This window comes from Pithys albifrons, chromosome 1, assembly GCF_047495875.1.
Source record: "Pithys albifrons albifrons isolate INPA30051 chromosome 1, PitAlb_v1, whole genome shotgun sequence".
NCBI classification, from domain to species: Eukaryota; Metazoa; Chordata; class Aves; order Passeriformes; family Thamnophilidae; genus Pithys; species Pithys albifrons.
The window spans coordinates 58,031,639-58,048,717 of NC_092458.1; the positions used below are offsets into that span (position 1 = coordinate 58,031,639).

The 17,079-nt window shown below is 38.8% G+C and overlaps 1 protein-coding gene across 7 annotated transcripts in view; it reads right to left on the reverse strand.

Annotated features, from left to right (window-relative positions):
* The window catches only part of ZC3H13 (zinc finger CCCH-type containing 13), a 47,794-nt gene that overhangs the window by 7,814 nt on the left and 22,901 nt on the right, over positions 1-17,079 (reverse strand). For 5 of the 7 annotated variants that reach the window (XM_071550970.1, XM_071550952.1, XM_071550939.1 and 2 more), the window contains 9 exons: positions 15,862-16,059; positions 14,314-14,487; positions 10,761-11,071; positions 9,319-9,783; positions 8,172-8,351; positions 5,570-6,122; positions 4,400-4,503; positions 2,967-3,986; positions 1,311-1,820 (listed from right to left, as the gene is read on the reverse strand). In XM_071550970.1, the coding sequence (XP_071407071.1) occupies positions 1,311-1,820; positions 2,967-3,986; positions 4,400-4,503; positions 5,570-6,122; positions 8,172-8,351; positions 9,319-9,783; positions 10,761-11,071; positions 14,314-14,487; positions 15,862-16,059 (3,515 nt within the window). The remainder of the gene's footprint in view (positions 1-1,310; positions 1,821-2,966; positions 3,987-4,399; positions 4,504-5,569; positions 6,123-8,171; positions 8,352-9,318; positions 9,784-10,760; positions 11,072-14,313; positions 14,488-15,861; positions 16,060-17,079) is intronic. The other 2 variants (XM_071550930.1, XM_071550980.1) reach the window with 1 other exon arrangement.

The window sequence follows — 17,079 nt, forward strand, 5'->3', positions numbered from 1 at the left end:
ACATTTTTCAGAAAAAAAAATAGAATCCTAAATATACCACAACTTCCTACAGATGGTAATTTTCAGCTAATTTAGAACAAACCTTTGAAAAACAGACAAAAGAATACACATTAAAACACTTAGAAGTCTGATGAAAGGCTAGACCTAAGAACACATTTAACATCCACAGCCTGTTTAGTTATAGATGCCCTCTTGGAAACAGGTAAAGTATTTAAAAACATCCATTCACTACCTCTTTTCTGAAGTTACCACATTGTACTCTCAGATTTACTGCACCATTCCTTTCCTCTATCTTAGTAATAGTTGAATTCTGTCTATCATAGCAAGACAGAGAAGACTTTTCCAGGCTTTGTTAATTGCTTCCACTCCAAAGATAATTTTCTTAAATGGAATTTTCTGAATTGTACTGATCAACCCTAAAGACCACTTTGTGAGTACTCATGTAGAAGACAAAAGTAATAAAAATTCCACAACATCCTCTTGAGACAGCATTTGATTTAACTGTACAAATTAGCAATAAATACAAAGATAACGGTTATTAATAATGCAAACACAATGAACATAACCATAACATATACCAGTTACTCTGCATTTAGACTTTTGGGGGTTTTTTGTTGTTGATATGGGTTAAAAGTACTTCCCAATTCCTTATCCATGCAAAGCTCAAGCTTTTAATCCATGTGACAAACTCTGAGAGCCTGTCAAGTGTTTTCCCTTTACTTACTTTATTTGTCAGTCCTAAGCACATTCTCCTCAGGACCACTAAGGCGAGCAACCTGAAGCTGCATTTACCTCAGCAAAGTGATGTTTGGACTGTTGTGCCAAGCCAACATTGTGCCAATGTTTCACCTACTAATCAGACAACCATTTCTATGATAATAGGGCTCTGAAGAAAAAGCCCCAAAGAATAGTTCCAAAACAACACTCTTTTTTTTTCCACTCATTACCTGTCATTTCCAAAATAAGAAAGAGATCTCATAGTGATATAACAAGGCAATCAAATGTTTGTGTTATCCTTTAGCAAACTGCCTATTCAGAATCATCACATCTTGGTGAAATTATGTCTCAGATAATTTATGCTTCTTTGCCTCAAGACTTCTTTAGAAATTAACAAACATCACTAACACAATTAACATTACAGAAGACACTCATCAGATTTCTCTCATATTGTGATTGGTTCCACAGTGGAGAAGCTAGAGCCAATAAGCCTTTCAGTAGAAAATCATTCTAATATAGCTCAGTTCTGCACAATGTTAAAAGAGAAAGAATAAAGTATTTGTCAGTCCAGCTTCTCTCCCAGAATATCTCACCTTCTAAACTCTCTATCTTGTCGACCTCATTTCCATCTTCAAAACCTTGTAAAGATCCTAAATCTTTGTCTGCTTTTTCTTTCTCTGAAGCTGCTGAATCCCGACAAGCACCGTCAAACTCCTTTTCATGATCTCTGTCCAGTTTTGTTTCACTATGCTTTGTTGATTCCTTTTGAGAGGAGATGTCAAGAGTTCTCTCTCTCTCTCTTTCAGCAGTATCAGGTAGTTGTCTGTCTCTCTCTCTCTCCAGCTCCCGTCTTTTCTCCCTATCCCTCTCTCGCTCTCTGAGTCTCTCTCGTTCCCGGCTCCTTGGCCAGTCTTTGTCAACATCTCGGTCCCAGTCTCTCTGTCTTCCTTCTCTCCTGTCTCTCTCTCGTTCTCGATCATGGTCATGTCGATCTCGATCCTGAAGCCTTTCCCTGCTATCAAAGGACCCAGATCTGGAATGGACCTGACGATCTGATTCAGGAGAGCTCCTTCTTGAACTGTGGCTTCTTGAATCTTGTCGATCTGGATAAAATATTTTAAATGTAAGCATGACTATGGCACATAAATATAATACCATTTTACTAGACCAAAGCATTTTAAAGATTCAGGTATGCAAATATATTTCTCAAAAACATCATCTTAAAATTAATATTTCTTTTAGATTGCCTATAGATTTTAGCCTCACTTAAAAACATGAGGTAACTTCTCCCACTTCCAAAAAAGAATTGCAGTGGCTACTTTGTCATGCTCAGAGGACCATCAGTAAAAGCCTACAGAATCACAGAGTATTCTGAGTTGGAAGGGACCCACAAGGATCGAGTCCAACTCAAGTCAATGGCCCGTACAGGGGATTGAACCCATGACCTTGGCATTATTACAACCAAGTTTTAACCAACTGAGCTAATCTCAGGGTCTTTCTACTATGACAGAAGTCAAACAGAAGGTACACAATCTTAACTCAGAAATTTAGGCAAGGAAAAAAAATCACCTCAAAATTCGTATTTTTCAAAATATGTTTTCTTAAAGCTAGGAATGCCTTAGTTAGCAAATGATGATGAAAAAAAAATTTCAGGCATGCAACCATGAGGAGAACCAAAAAGCTTTAGGAGAAAGATATCTTCTTGGTGATGCTGTTTGAATTTTAAAGTATTTTACCTTTTTGTTTGGGTTTTTTTGCATAGCAACTACACAAGTAAGTCAATTGTCATTATTTTCATTTGCAACAAAAATAATTTCCATGTGCATTAAAAGTGTGTCTAACAGGAACCATGACAGATTTACCTAATTTTGCATAATTTCAGGAATTTCCATATCAAAATTAATGCTAATGATGAATTTAAGAACATAATTTAGATGATAAAACAAACTCAATGCTCTGTTAGCACAAGCATTTACTCTTCTATGAGGCATTTTGTCCTACAAATTACTTTATTCCCCAGACAGCATGAACTGAATCCAAGTGAATGTTTTGATGTAAACAAAATGGTAATCCTGCCTGCTGAGGATCAGCTTTTCAAATATGATAACACTTGCAGGAATCTTAATTCATTCTGGTTTTACAATGAATAGCACCTCCTTCTTCTGTCACACTAATTAGAGCCATGGAGGAATAATTTGGGATTCATACACAGAACGATACATCAGTCTCACTAAAATATATCTTATTACCTGAAGATGTGCTGCGACTGGGTTCCCCTCGTTTCAACTGATCAATTCTAGACTTCCGTTCAGTGATTTCTATGCTTTTCTTCTCTCTGTCCCTGTCCCTATCCCTGTCTCTAGAGCTACTGTGCAGGATCCTCTTCCGTCCAGTCTGGTCATCTCCGCTGCGATGTGCTGACTCATTGGAAGGGGATCTAAGTCTGCTCGAGGCATGGCTCCGATTGCTGCCAAGGCTGCTGCTCCGCTTTTGGTCCAGAGGCTTACGGTGTGGGCCATCCTCTATAGTAACATGAGGGGCTTCCACCTTTTCTCCCCTTGCCCTGTGACCTTTTCTATGGGAATCCTCAGTGCTCCTTTCTGGAACAACAATGTCACCACGTTCAGGAACATCTTCATCTGACCAGTCACTAAATGTTGTATCTTCTCTTTTTGTGGAGATTTCTGCCGCAGCTTTCTCAGGTGGTGCTTCAACCAATTCTTCTTTAGTTACAGGAGGGGTTCTTGGGCCTTTTTTCTTTTTATGATGTGGAACAATTTCTTCATCAGAAACTTCAGAATCACCCTTGGACCTCTTTCGCTTCTTCTCTACATTTTTCCTTTTTTGACCTTTCTTGGGTGAAAAGACCTGGCTTTCCTCAGTTGTTGATTCATTAGTGTACCTTTCCACCCCTCCACTGTCATCATCTTTCTTTTTCTTTGTGGCCTTTTTCTGTACCTTAGACTTCTTCTTGCCATCTTCATGCACTCTATCAGAAGCATCTCTTTCTTCAGAGGGACGATGTCCAAGATTTTCCTGAACCCTGGACCGGGAGCCTTCAGAAGCATCCGGTTGCTCTCTTTGCTTATCTGCTGAAGAAATCCTCTCTTTAAACTCTGGTTCTTCATAACGCCGGGAACTTTCCTTCCTGTCTGATTTTCGCTCCTCATCTTTCCAGCGACTCTGCCGCTCCTCTGTAACATGAGAGGGGCTCAGTGATCGGGATTCCTGTGGCCGCACAACTTGACTCAGAAGTCTGTGCTTGTCATCTACGAAAAGCGAAAAAGAATGTATTTTTATTGTTTAGGAAGGACAATGTGTGAGCATTTGGTATCTTCTGCATGCCAAAAAAAGTGTCAACTAAAACATATAATCCATTACTTCAGTTAGATTTCTTGAGTTTTTCTACTGCTGCAGCAGTAACAAATTATTTCCATTTTGGTAAACATGCATCTTAAACAGTAGCTGCGAAAGTCACTATCACCTGGCAGACACAACACACAGTGACAAAACTGAGATAACCAATAGACAAAGATTAAGAAAAAATGGCATTGCTCACAAAAATATGGGGAGGACACTTACATAAGCTTTCCCTATGTTTTTCTACTTAAGATTGCAAGTTGTTTTCCATAAACACAGGGTAAGCTGGATCCAGCTGCATAGACAGCCCACTCTCACTTACTTTTATCATCTGCACTGTTGTAAGCATCACTATCAGGAGAGTGATCACGGCGACGTTTGGGTGACTGACGAGGACTGGGACTGCTTTCGTTTCTGTGACGCTTCCTGCAGAACAAATATGTACCATTAAAGTTCTTCAGGATTCTTTAAATTTATCATCAATACAATCCCTAAAGTTTAAGCACATCATACAGAAGACAACACATTTAAAGACCACACAAAGTTCTGTCGTTTTCTTGAGTGCTATTCCAAACCTGAAAGTATGATCTGTTTTCTGACAATAGCGTAAGATACCTTAAAGTACAATTCAAACACTTAAGACAACTACCATTTTGTCAAAAAGTTATGGAAGACTATCAAGATCAATTTTTCCTGTGCAAATGATCCTCACAGCAAGCTGATCCCAGCTGGCAACTAAGTCCCCACCTAGATGATTGTTTACTTCATCCCTCTGTGGAATGAGGGAGAACCCATATTAGATTATTCATAGGAATTCACAATTCCCTCACACAAAATATACTACTTATTTCCAAGCAAAGCAGTCACAGGGCAACACTGTTTTGCTCATTATTGATGGAACAATGACAATTTTATTGTATTAAATGAAAAAAAAGAAAAAAGCAAATCAGTGCTACATACATAAACGAAGCATCACGCATGAACCTAGGGTATTGCTTAGGCCTTCACCACTGGTAGCCTTCTGGTATTGAAAATTTAGTAGTGCAACGGGTAATGCATGTTCCACAGAAATTCAATTAGTAAAATCACGAACCCTGACCTAGTTAGCTGCTATTTGACTTTCAGGCTTCAAAAGGTACCACATTCTTCTATTATGTTTTCAAGAATGCCTGCATTATTAAAGGCAAGACCATGCAAGCAGACTTAGAAGGGAAAATTACATTGTCTGACACCACTGTTAGCTCCAGAGTAGTTCCATGATTCAGCATTAACAAAACATCAGATTAACCTCATTAGCATAGTACTGATTTGGGGGCCACCAGTATGTACCACACAGATGAAGGGGAGACACCGCTTCACAGCAGGCCTCTGCATAAACAGGATGTCTTCCTCCTTATGATACTCCCCTGTTTACTAACTTAGAGAATTCAATAGGAAAAGACTAGCCATTATTTTTTTCCTTTGACCAAAAGTAAAATTTAGATCCACTCACTTGGATTTTCTTTCCTCATGGACATCTCTTGAGCTTCTTTCTTCTCTGATATCTTCTCTCTTATCCCTGCGGTCTTCCCTTCCTTTCTCTTTGTCATCCCAGTCTCTCTGGCGGTCTCTTTCTTTATCTCTGTCTCGACCTCTCTCCCTTTCGCGTTCCCGCTCCCGATCTCTTTCTCTTTCTCGCTCTCTTTCGCGTTCCTCACGCTCTCGCTCCCGTTCCTTCTCCCTCTCCCTCTCTCGTTCCCTTTCCCGGTCATGGTCCCTGTCTCGGTCTCGCTCACGGTCCCTGTCTTTGTCTCGCTCTCTCTCTCTCTCCCTCTCCCGTTCCCGAGCACGATCTCGTTCCAACTCTCTTTCTTTCTCCCTTTCTCTTTCCCGGTCTCTTTCTCTTTCCCTTTCTCTGTCCCTTTCCCTTTCTCGCTCTCTTTCTCGGGCCCTTTCATCTCTCCTATCATCAGACCGATCCACCCTTCGCTCTTCTCTTCTTTCATCCCGTTCGAGATCATCACTTCGTCCTTGATGTCGTACCGGTGAGCTTGCTCTCTGATCTGCTGGGAGAAGCAGCTTGGATTACCAAGTGCTAAAGGGCTATACACTGCTTCCACTACACTAATAAAAGCACAAATGCCTTTGTTTTGAAAATCTACATAATGGTTTGCATTAAATGAAAAACAGGTTCTTGCAGAAACTTCAAAATTCCCTTTGGGTAGGAAAGATGATAAAAAGTCAAAATAATTTTGAAATATTTTTCAATACTTAGGCAGTGAGCTTTTCTCTGAAAGTTACAAAAAAAAAATTATTTTCTATCAGATTTTTCTGAATGGCTTCAAAAGATAAATACAGGTCTAATAGGCTCGCTACTACTATTGCATTACTCAGTGATTCTAAATCTGGTATAAGACCTCAAAAAGCTGCAAATGACATACATACAAAATGTTAAGGCTTCTGTACAAAAATCTGACTTCTAAAACTATCAGGAGTCATGTGGTTTACAAGTACTCAGACTAATTATAATACATACTAAAGGTTTTTGCAAAACAAGAAATAATGGCCCACTCCTCACCAAAGGAGATCCCTGCACAGAAATACACAACCAAATCCACAAGAAAGAGAGAGGCAAGGATCAGGTATGGGAATCAAAACTGCTAAAATTTTTCATACACATTCACTGTAGTTTTACAGTTTCAGACTCTGAGACAGTAGATTAGAGTCAGATGAAAAACTGAACATACGTAGAAAATGACTGATCCAGAAGGACAATGCAATCTGACTTACCTAACTGCATTTACTGTCCACACACTTACCTACATACTGTTAATTACATGTTGAATGTTTTTTGAATATTTCTGTAAGTTTTGATCACTTCATAATAATCTCTATGCTCATGTTAATAGTATTTGAGCCACAACAAATCAATAAAACTATTTTCCTACAATATATATTAAAAGCACTTTACAAAATTGCAAAAAATGGCACCAACAGAGGTTGGTATTTTTTGGTCCATTACTCTGAGGCCGAGAGTGCACTTTGCTGTAAATTGAGACAATGTCCACCAGGCATGAGCAGGCACAGTTTGGACAGGACTAAATCAATAAAACGTGCATTTCCACCAGTTTAATCAATTTTCATCTCTGAGTGAATTAACAATGATTTAGTGCTCCCCTGTTACCAGGTAAAATTAAAAACCAACTTGAGTGACATTTCTGCCATGGATATAACACTTCTTTTTTTAAAAAGAGAAATCATCAATCCATGCAATCAGTTTTGGTTGAACAGGTTTCACATTCTTTCAATGGTGCCTATAACATTATAATATGATTTACTGTGCATACTAGGTATAAGATTTTATAAAGAAGTCCTTAAATTCCTATTTGTTATGTCAGTTTTGGTGACAAAACATCCACATGAAAGTCTTACATGAATCAAATACTGGAAGTGTATCAGACAATCAGATGCAGATAGTCAGCACTTCTTACGTGCCTTCATTTTTTGAAGAGCTGTTTCAGTGGTTGTTTGGAACGCTTATATATTTGCCCTAGTTGAAGACAGCTCAAATTTGCAAGCTTGCATTCCAAAATCATACTAAAAAGATTCCTTACATATCACAGAACTAAGTACCAACCAAAATCTATCTCAATTTTTCTCAGAATGACAAATGTTAAAACTGTGGTCCAGTTATGGAAATTATGTCTTGAATTTTAACTGTGGAGGATCTATTTAAAAGTGATCTTTTTAAGGAAGAAGACGAATTTTGAATTCAAGCTCTCTGTTTTTCCCCCCAAAGGAAAACACAACCCATTCAAAGCAATGAAATCCCCTGAAGAAGTTTAGTTTGTTTAAAGACTACTTGGATGAATAAACAAAGGAGGTGTCATAGGGAGGGTGAAAGGCTGTAGCATTCATGCATACCTTGCCAATGAAAGATCTTACTACAGAGGTTAACTTACATCAAGGATAGGACTGCTGTCAGTGTGTGGTGTCAGTGAATCAGTGGTGTGGAGGAAGAACAAGAAAGGAAAAAAGGAGGGAGAGAGAAACACATACATTCATACATATACATTTGACCATACACATATGTATAAAAATATACATTAGAATACCTCTTTCTCTGTTGTCACGCCTATCCCGTTCACCATGTCTTCTTTCAAAGGAGGAATCCCTTGCTTGATCTCGACTGTCATAGCGATCCCGATCAGCATAGCTACTCCTTGATTCCCAGCTGTCATGGTAGTTGCCACTACTGTGACCATCAACCTGGGATCCTCTAGTCCCTCGACTTCCTAATAGAAATGTAGCAACATAAAATATGAGCTTCTGCATGCAAGGAAATTCACTGCTATTTATACTAACTGAAGTATTACCAGCTAATAAATGAGCAGTTCATGGATAGAGATTGTAGTGTCTAACTCTACTTAACCAACAATTCAAATTTCATGTTTTAATTGCAAAGTTCTTATTTTCAAACAGCAAAATCAAGACTTTCTAAATCATCATCTCCAGGTCACAGTACAAGGTCTCCGGACTAGAAATATGACAGTCCAAAAGCCAGTACACATTTGTTCTAAGTAGGATGTAAGCTTATAGACAGCACAGCAAGAATAATCAGAGAAAGTAGAGATCCTTTTTCCTGTAGAAATTGCATGTCATGTCCCTAATGAAAATGTCACAATAACCCTGAAAAAGTAAAGTATGTTATAGAATGATTATAAGGTGGTAAGTGAAACTATTCTATTAAGTGCATCAGAATTCCAAAAATATGGCCAAAGACTAAAATACCCCTTTTTGGGGGATCAATCAAGAAGGGGCGGAGGGGTGTGGCAGGGAGAGATTGGTGTGTGTGGAAGATGGTTTTCAGGTACCTACGACATGTGGTTGCTTTTGAAAGGACACAAAAAACTGCTGCCCAGTATTTTGAGACACACTAGCCCCTATGAATCTTCCACTACACATCAGCCTCTTGTGTTTGTAGTCCATAGGAAAACCTAGGGTTGCAGAAAAATTAAAGAGTGGTGTTAAGGGTTAGGGTTTGTTATAAAATGGCAGAAAACCCACTTGAATGAATGGAGAAGGAAGAAGTGCTATAAATTCCAACAGCGGTTTTGGTTTAACAACAACAGCAGTGGAAATAGCTTTAAACCCATGAACTATCTCGCAGTCTTCTATATCAGATATCGAACAAGGTAGTATAAGTGCAAAAATTCAATCTGTAATGATAGGGACACGTGAGTTTTATAAATCATGCAGTACCTTTGTCAGATAATTCTGGCCCTCTGCCTCGACTTCTGCCAGTTCTATCACTTCTGCTCTCATTTCTGGAGTCAGTTCTGGAGTCATTCCTTGTTTCAGTACGAGAGCTCTCCTCTCTGCCATGGGATCTTCCATAGCTGCGCAAGTCGTCTTGGTACTGGTCATCCTTTTTATGGGCATCACGACTCTCTCTGTCTCTGTAGTCGTGGGAATCTCGTGTGGAGCGTGAGTCTCTCTGATCACGACTGTCTTTGGTGTCTCTGCTATAATCCCTTGTATCTCTGGAGTCTCGAGTGTCTCTGGATTCCCGTGGTTCTCTCCGATCTCTGTTGTCTCTTGTGTCCCTCCGATCTCTTCCATCACGAGACTCTCTGTCGTCTCTATGATCTCTGGAGGTACTCTGCTCTTGGTCATAATCACGATCATCTCTTGTTTCTCTTTCTTTTTCTCTTTTCCCTCGAGTTTCTGTAAAATGTTTAAAAAAATGTTAGACACCTAGCTTAATCAGAGAAAGCAAAAATTTGGTACACAAATAACACTAAAATATAATCAAAAAATACTTATGCCATACAGTGAATCAAAATACTCAACATGATGTTCTTCAACTTACATATATATCTATACATTCAGTAAGCTTACTGTGAATATAAATCACTAAAAATATTTGCCTGTTCAAAAGACAATAAATATAATAAAAATAAAATTCAAATATACTACAGAGTAAGCACACTTCAATAACTTTAAGGTAGGATTGTTCTCCAATCATAAGATTCCCTTTTCTACACAAACACACACACTTTCAGAAAATTTGTGCTGTATTTAGACCACTTGCAAGGCTTCAGTGCCATGCTAAAGTTTGTTTGGGCCTTTATATTGCATACTTATAATATTACTAGCACAGCGAGGTAGGTTTACAGCCAGTCTAAAATCAAGCTGACATGTACTCTTTGTAATCCGTCTCTCGAGAGAAACAGCACGTTTGCTCATCACAAATTGCTCAACCAGCTCAACAGATTTCCAGAGGGAATGACTGTTTCTTTGCACATACCTCACTTAATGTCAATTAAAAGGACAACAAACAGAGCCATCAGTGAGGGCTGGATTTGAGTACCTCACAGGAAGGAGAAATAGTTATTTATGAGTATCCTGCTAAGAAAACCACTTAAGTACTGACGCCACCCCTGAATTACACAAGAACACCCAGGTAGATACCTATAGGATCTTTACAATCAGTTGAGCCTACATAAGCAGTCCTATCAGGAATACCCCTATGAACAGTCCCTGAAAACAGCACCACCAGCTCAGGAGAAATGATAGAGCCAGTATTTTCTTCACCCGCAAGCCATTGGGATGGGTGCAGACAATACCACAACTGGGAAATCAAATTTCAAAATGCAATTTGCAAACAAAAATTATTCTGAAGTGCCATTTTTTATTCCTACCATCCCGCCTTTCATGACGCCTATCATGAGACTGTGAAGTCCGATCGTGATCATGTCTTCCCTTTTCTCTTCCAGGAGATCTGTGTCTTGAAGGACTGCGCTTCCTCTGAGGTGGGGAGGAAGAGTGTGGGGGATAGGGAGAGGACGATCGCCTTGCAGGCGGGGAAGCTGTCCTTTGATAGGATGGAGAAGGAGTTCTTTTGCGGTGTGGGGAAGGAGAATGTCTTTGAACAGAGGAGCCTGACTGTGATGAAGAGGAATGATGTCGAGAAGATATGGGTGAATGATGCTGACCTGATGGGGAGGCAGACCTGCAAGGAGAGTTACAACAAGCCTAAGTGTAGTAATTTGACTTGAAAGATTCTTACATACCAAACAAAAGAGCAATTAAAAAAAATTGCATATTCTCTACCCTCTGTCTGCTGAAAATATATGCTGTTTCTATAAAACATCAAACCAGTTTTCCCTCAAGGGTGCCACAGATACCCACCCAAAATATGCTTATCTTTAAATTATTATTATTTATTTAATATTCAAGAACAATTTGTCCAATCAAAATTATATAACATAGCCACAATAACACTTTCCTTCTCCCCCCTCCCCAAATCAAGAATCACTACTTTCTTCAATACAAAATGCTTTTTTGGAGTTCATGGTAAAATTAGACAGGTGATTTTACAGTGTTACTAAGAGGAATTTTTGTTTATAACAGCATTGAATTTTTTTCAAAAGCAACAGCAGTCTCCTTCTTACACACTTCTGACATCTTTTAGTATAAGCATTGCTCTTAAGCAATTCAGGCTTGGATCTGGAAAAACACAGCTACTTAAGATTTTAGCAAATATGAATACTTACACAAATAGGGAAAACTTGTATCTGATAGAATGAGAAAATGCGCACAGAATGTCTCTGATCTTCAAAATCCCATCACTTAATTAAATATCATTTATACAAAAGAAAACAAATTTCCTCATATTACGTTATCTTATGCAGAGTCTAACATGGACAAACATACACTTCAAGTCTTTGGGCTCAGTAGTGTGGTTTTTGTCCCCTTATCAGCATCAAAGTAACTTGCAAGTATCTTTTCTCATGAAATATGCATTGCCCTTAACTCCCAACTCCCTACCACTTCACAAAACTCCAGAGGCTACAAAGAGAAGAGCAGGAGTTAAAAAAGCCACACATAGACAACACATCTTCAAAAATCCCACTTAAGTTCCTTCTTTTGAATGTCCTATACAATGTCAGTGACTTCAAATAAGCATCCAGATCACACAAATGAAGCTCTGTATTTCAGGTGACTCAGAAATGAGGGACTACTTTTACTACAATCTAATGAAATATTCCAGCCATTTGTAAAGATATATATGTAACATCACAAGAAATTCTTCTCAGTAAGATCGCTGATATTAACTGAGCTGTGAAGAAAATGAGCTCTAAAATAATTCAGGTTAGCAGGCTTACACCTTGCCATGACTCTGCCCAAGAGACAAATGGATAGCTGATCAGCCAATGCTACTCTACAGTGGCTAATGGCTAAGGCTTCTCAAAGACTCAGAGTGCAGGAAAAGACAGGAAAAGAGCCTCCTTGTGTCAGGAACACAGAGCACTGATTCAGCTTCCAAGGAGGAAAGCTTTGGGAACAGAATGCAAAGTGAAATCAGTGGCAACCTGAGGTAGGAACTCAAGTCTGTAAGGATGTCCTTTTTGGGTAAAACACAACACAGATTCCATTAAAATACCAGATATAATCACCAAAGAAAGCATCTAAACTCGATTGTTGAAGCACTTCTGACTTGTCAATTTAGAGAAATCAAACAAAGTTTTCTAAGGCACTCGAAGTAAAATTCTGTCAGGGTCAGACAAGATTGACAGAATCCAACAGACTTTCATGACTTACTGTCTTTCACCTAAGACTACATTTACTTTTCCCTGTGAAACCATTCTTTTGAAACACAGGGTTACCAAAATTGGCTTGCATGGAAGGCTTTCAATGGTAAGACATAACATTTCAAATATCCTTCCCTGCTTCTAGTAGAGGGCCCATTTATCTTCCCTTCTTAACATTCCCTTGCACAGCACTTGATAGAAGCAGATGACGATGAGCCAAACATTGGATGTCATGGTTTAACCTCAGCTGGCAACTTAGCACCACACAGCTGCTCATTCACTCCCCCTCCCACATGCAGTGGGAGACAAGAGCAGTTTAAAAACTGAAATAAAGCATAATAATGATGATATAACAGCAATTTGATTGCTATTGGGGAGATAACAAAAAGAGAGAGAAAAACAAAACCTAAGAGAAAAAATGATGCACAATATATTTGCTCACCACAACCGATGCCAGGCTGTCACTGAGCAGCAATCAGCAGCTCCAGGCCAACTCACTCCAGTATACTGAACATGGCATTCTAAGGTAAGGACTATCTTTTTGGCCAGTTCAGCTCAGCTGTTCTGGCCATGCTCCCTCCCAACATTTTATGCACCTGCTCACTGGCAGAGGATGGGAAACTGAAGAGTAAAGCACTACTTAGCAACAACTAAAACAGTATGTTATCAGCATTATTCTCACACTAAAACCAAAACACAGCACCGTAGCAGCAACTAGTATGAAAATTAACTCTATTCCAGCCAAAACCAGGACAGAAGAGAAAGTTAGTTAGACCTTGGAGTTGGCAAAAAAAAACAAACCAGAGAAAAAGGTACTGAAGAGGTACTTTCCAGACTACTACTGCCAGCTGCAGAGGGAATGGGCTGCTCTACCCTCTTCCCTATGAAGAATCCAATTACAGAAAATGTCCATCAGTGACATCTAACTTAAAACAATTCAATGTTGTTCCAGCTGAACTGAGTCACCACAGCAGCAAAAGAGTTTGCTTACAAGTCCTAGGATTGCTGAATGGATAGGTTTCATTTTGCTTGGTTTATCAGCATGCAAATACACGTGACATCTGGAGCTTCCCCCACCTCCTTCAACAGAAGTACATAAAGTAAGAATGCCTCTTTCTATTATTCAAACACAGGGCTACAGCAGTATTTAGCATTGCCATTCTAAACCTAAGCCTACAATCTTTCAGACCAAAATAAGGAGCCTCCTCCATTCTTTTTATTGGGTGGTAGAACATTTTTTCTAAAGCCCCTGAAACTAGCAGCATGGTATCTTCCTAAAACTTCCTGCAAGAAGCTTCATATTGCACTTTTTAGCCAGCTGTGCAGAGCCAGGGGGAAGGTGAGAAGGAAAAAGGTTCCCAAAGAATCACAAATGGACAGATTCTGAAGTTTAACCTGAAGACAAAACATTTGAGAAAAACTGATAAATAGAACACTGCACCATGACCTGCGTTCTTGACATGACAGGTACCCTCAGTGACAAAAAACCCTCTTGTCTCAGAGCTCAAGTGTTTGAGGTAGAAACAGATTAACAACAGACACAAGTAGCAAACCCATAACTATATACAACTCACACTAGAAACAAGTAGCCAAACCAACAGAGAAAGTCTCCAAACTAGAACTATTAATGGAAACAAAATCCATGCAATTGGCCTCCCACCTGCGAGAGGGTGAGAAGTTGTGTTTGTGAGTGCTTGACTTGGCAGGAGCTCGGGAGGATGGCCTTCGCCTTGCAGTAGGTGGCGAGTACTCCCTGGAAGGGGAGGAATTACTGCCAGAATGATCTGCAGTACTAGGAGAACGCTTCTGTCGACGGGAGCTTTCAGAGGGGTCCCTGGGAAACATAAACAGCAGCTTGTTTAACAGGTGGCATTAGTACATTTCTGAGAAATGACAAACACCTCCAAGACAGAACCTGTGATTAATCTACCAAAACTATGTTATAGAATCATGTGTTTCATCTATAACTTCATGTATGTAATTACCTTATGCTGGCAAAACTCATGAATGCAAGGTATGCACTAAATTTCTTGCTACACTGGGCTGTGAAATACAAAACTAGAATATGGTAAAATCAAAAGTATCTTCTGGTAATTTTACCTAATATTTTCTGTAACAGTGAAGTAGAATTCCTATCAATGCAGAAATACATTGCTATCTTTTTAAAAAATTTCTGTAATATCAGAACTTTAAGAAGCCTCAAGTTCACTCACATTTTTAAATACTTCAAATGAATGAAAACAATCTATCAGAACCTTCAACCATTTCACTGTACCTCGTGCAAATGTGACATCTACTTCATTTTTATCATGTGGGAAAAAAAAAAGACAAAATCCAACACTGAAATAACAGGCTGTAGTCACCACAGCAATACCTGACTATAGCACAGTGGTAAGCCAAATACTGTCTCAATCATATCAGCACTACCTAGAATGTTCTTTTCTACTCCTTGTAACTTCCTTCCAGTAATGGAGTGTGCAAGCATGAGGGAAATAATATACTTTGAAGTAAGTATGGTGTAATTTATTTAATCAATTGAAAACACACAATTCACTGTTCCTTCACTCCTTAGTCTTTGCTGTGTCACTTACAGAGTAACACAAACATATACTCCATTTTCATCAAGAAAACACTGGACTTAAAAATGCAGATGACTTGTCTTCCAACTTAAATGGATGATTATGCAGCAGAAAATAATGGGAATAGTCGTGGTAGTCCACCATTTTTGTTAATATATAAATATGTATATATGCAAAAGTGGAGCACTTCTAAAATCCCAGCGGTCTCTGACTACTTCAGAAATACTGCAATCTACTGAAGATTAGGGATAGTTTAAACACACAACTGTCTATTTATAAAAGTATTAGTCCTCTAAGATTTTAGAAAAGCCAGTAATTGGTCAAGTGAACAACTCTGATAAAGATTTTGGCAAACGACTGGCTTCACTGGTGAAAGTTCAACTTCCTGAGAAGAAATGAATCTTCCAAAAGGGCATTTTACAAACTTACTAGGTTACATAATTAAAATCTATCAATCTGTTAGTTACAGTCTATCAATTCACCTATATAATGCACTTAAGGTACTTAATTAGTACAGAAGAGGTTGTTGGCAAAGCAGGTGTAACTCCCTCATTCAGTGTTCTGTGAAAGATAGCTTTAAAAGTAAGGTTTACATTACAGTTAAAAGCTAATAATGCAACATAACTTACCTCTGCTTCTCTTTTTTCTCCTTGTGCCTTTCAAAGTCACGGCCTCTCTCTTTCACCTCCCTTGTCTTTTCTTCTGAACGTTCTTTTGCTTTATGTTTTTCCTTGTGTTTTTTCCCCAGGGGAGTTTCCTCTTGTACTGGAGGAGGAGGACTAGGGGTACGAGGACCTTTCTTTTTACTCTGGTTACTTTTAGAACTCCTAGAGATAAATTAACAGGGCAGGGGAGGGTAAAAATAAAGAACTGACAACTATTTCAAACCATGATTTCTCAGATGTTGACAGGAAATTTATAACATAAAAGGCCTTGAAGCTTTTGGATAGGATTCACCAACTCCATTAGCTAGTAATGTTTAATAGTTGTACTTGACTGAAGAGTGAATAGTGATGGTAAAAATTTACATTGACCTCTTCCATTTATAATCTTTATTTCTGAAGGAAGTGAACAAACCCAGAAATTGCTGAATTGTTCCCATTCAGAAAGAAACAGTTTTCAAAGATAAAATGTCCTTCCACATATCAGGGAACAAAAACTCTACAGAATACCTTGTCTGTTTAGACTCCTATTTCTGCAATGCAATATGTAACAGCACGATATATGTTGTTCAAATAATGTTGTGTTCAATCTCAGTTCATTACCTGACATAGGAAAAGCATCCCAGGAGTTTTGAACATGCATCTCACAATATGAAATAGCATGTATTATCCATATAATCTATCCCTAAAGTAAACCCTGTGAAGTAGGTGTCACTGCATGCTGAATGATGTAGCATATCAGCACATGCTGTTACATTCCTGTAGCAGGAACATTGTTTTGCCCCTATTTTAAAGGGAATTTTTGCTTAGCAAATACAGACATGTCTGGTTACACTGCTGCAGTAATTTCTTTCTTATTGTTATGAGTTTGGCCAGGTGGGCCTAAATTTAGGTTTTAATGTTCAGACTAGGCCTGAAATTGTCAGCTAACTTGAGCTGGGCTGAGCTAGCTAACAGCTGACTTCTTCTAGCCAATAATATTGTATTCCATACCATACTACATCATCTCAAAGGGTGTAAACTCCAGTGTGTGGGAGTGGCTTGGTCAGTTCCACTATGGCTGGAGTGCAGAGAAGACTGCTACAGTTGTTCTGCTCTGTTGGGCCCTGCCCCTGGTGCCGCTACATCATTTTGTTTGAGTTCAGGGAAGTAGCAATATTTTGTTGTTATACCTTCACTTTCTTG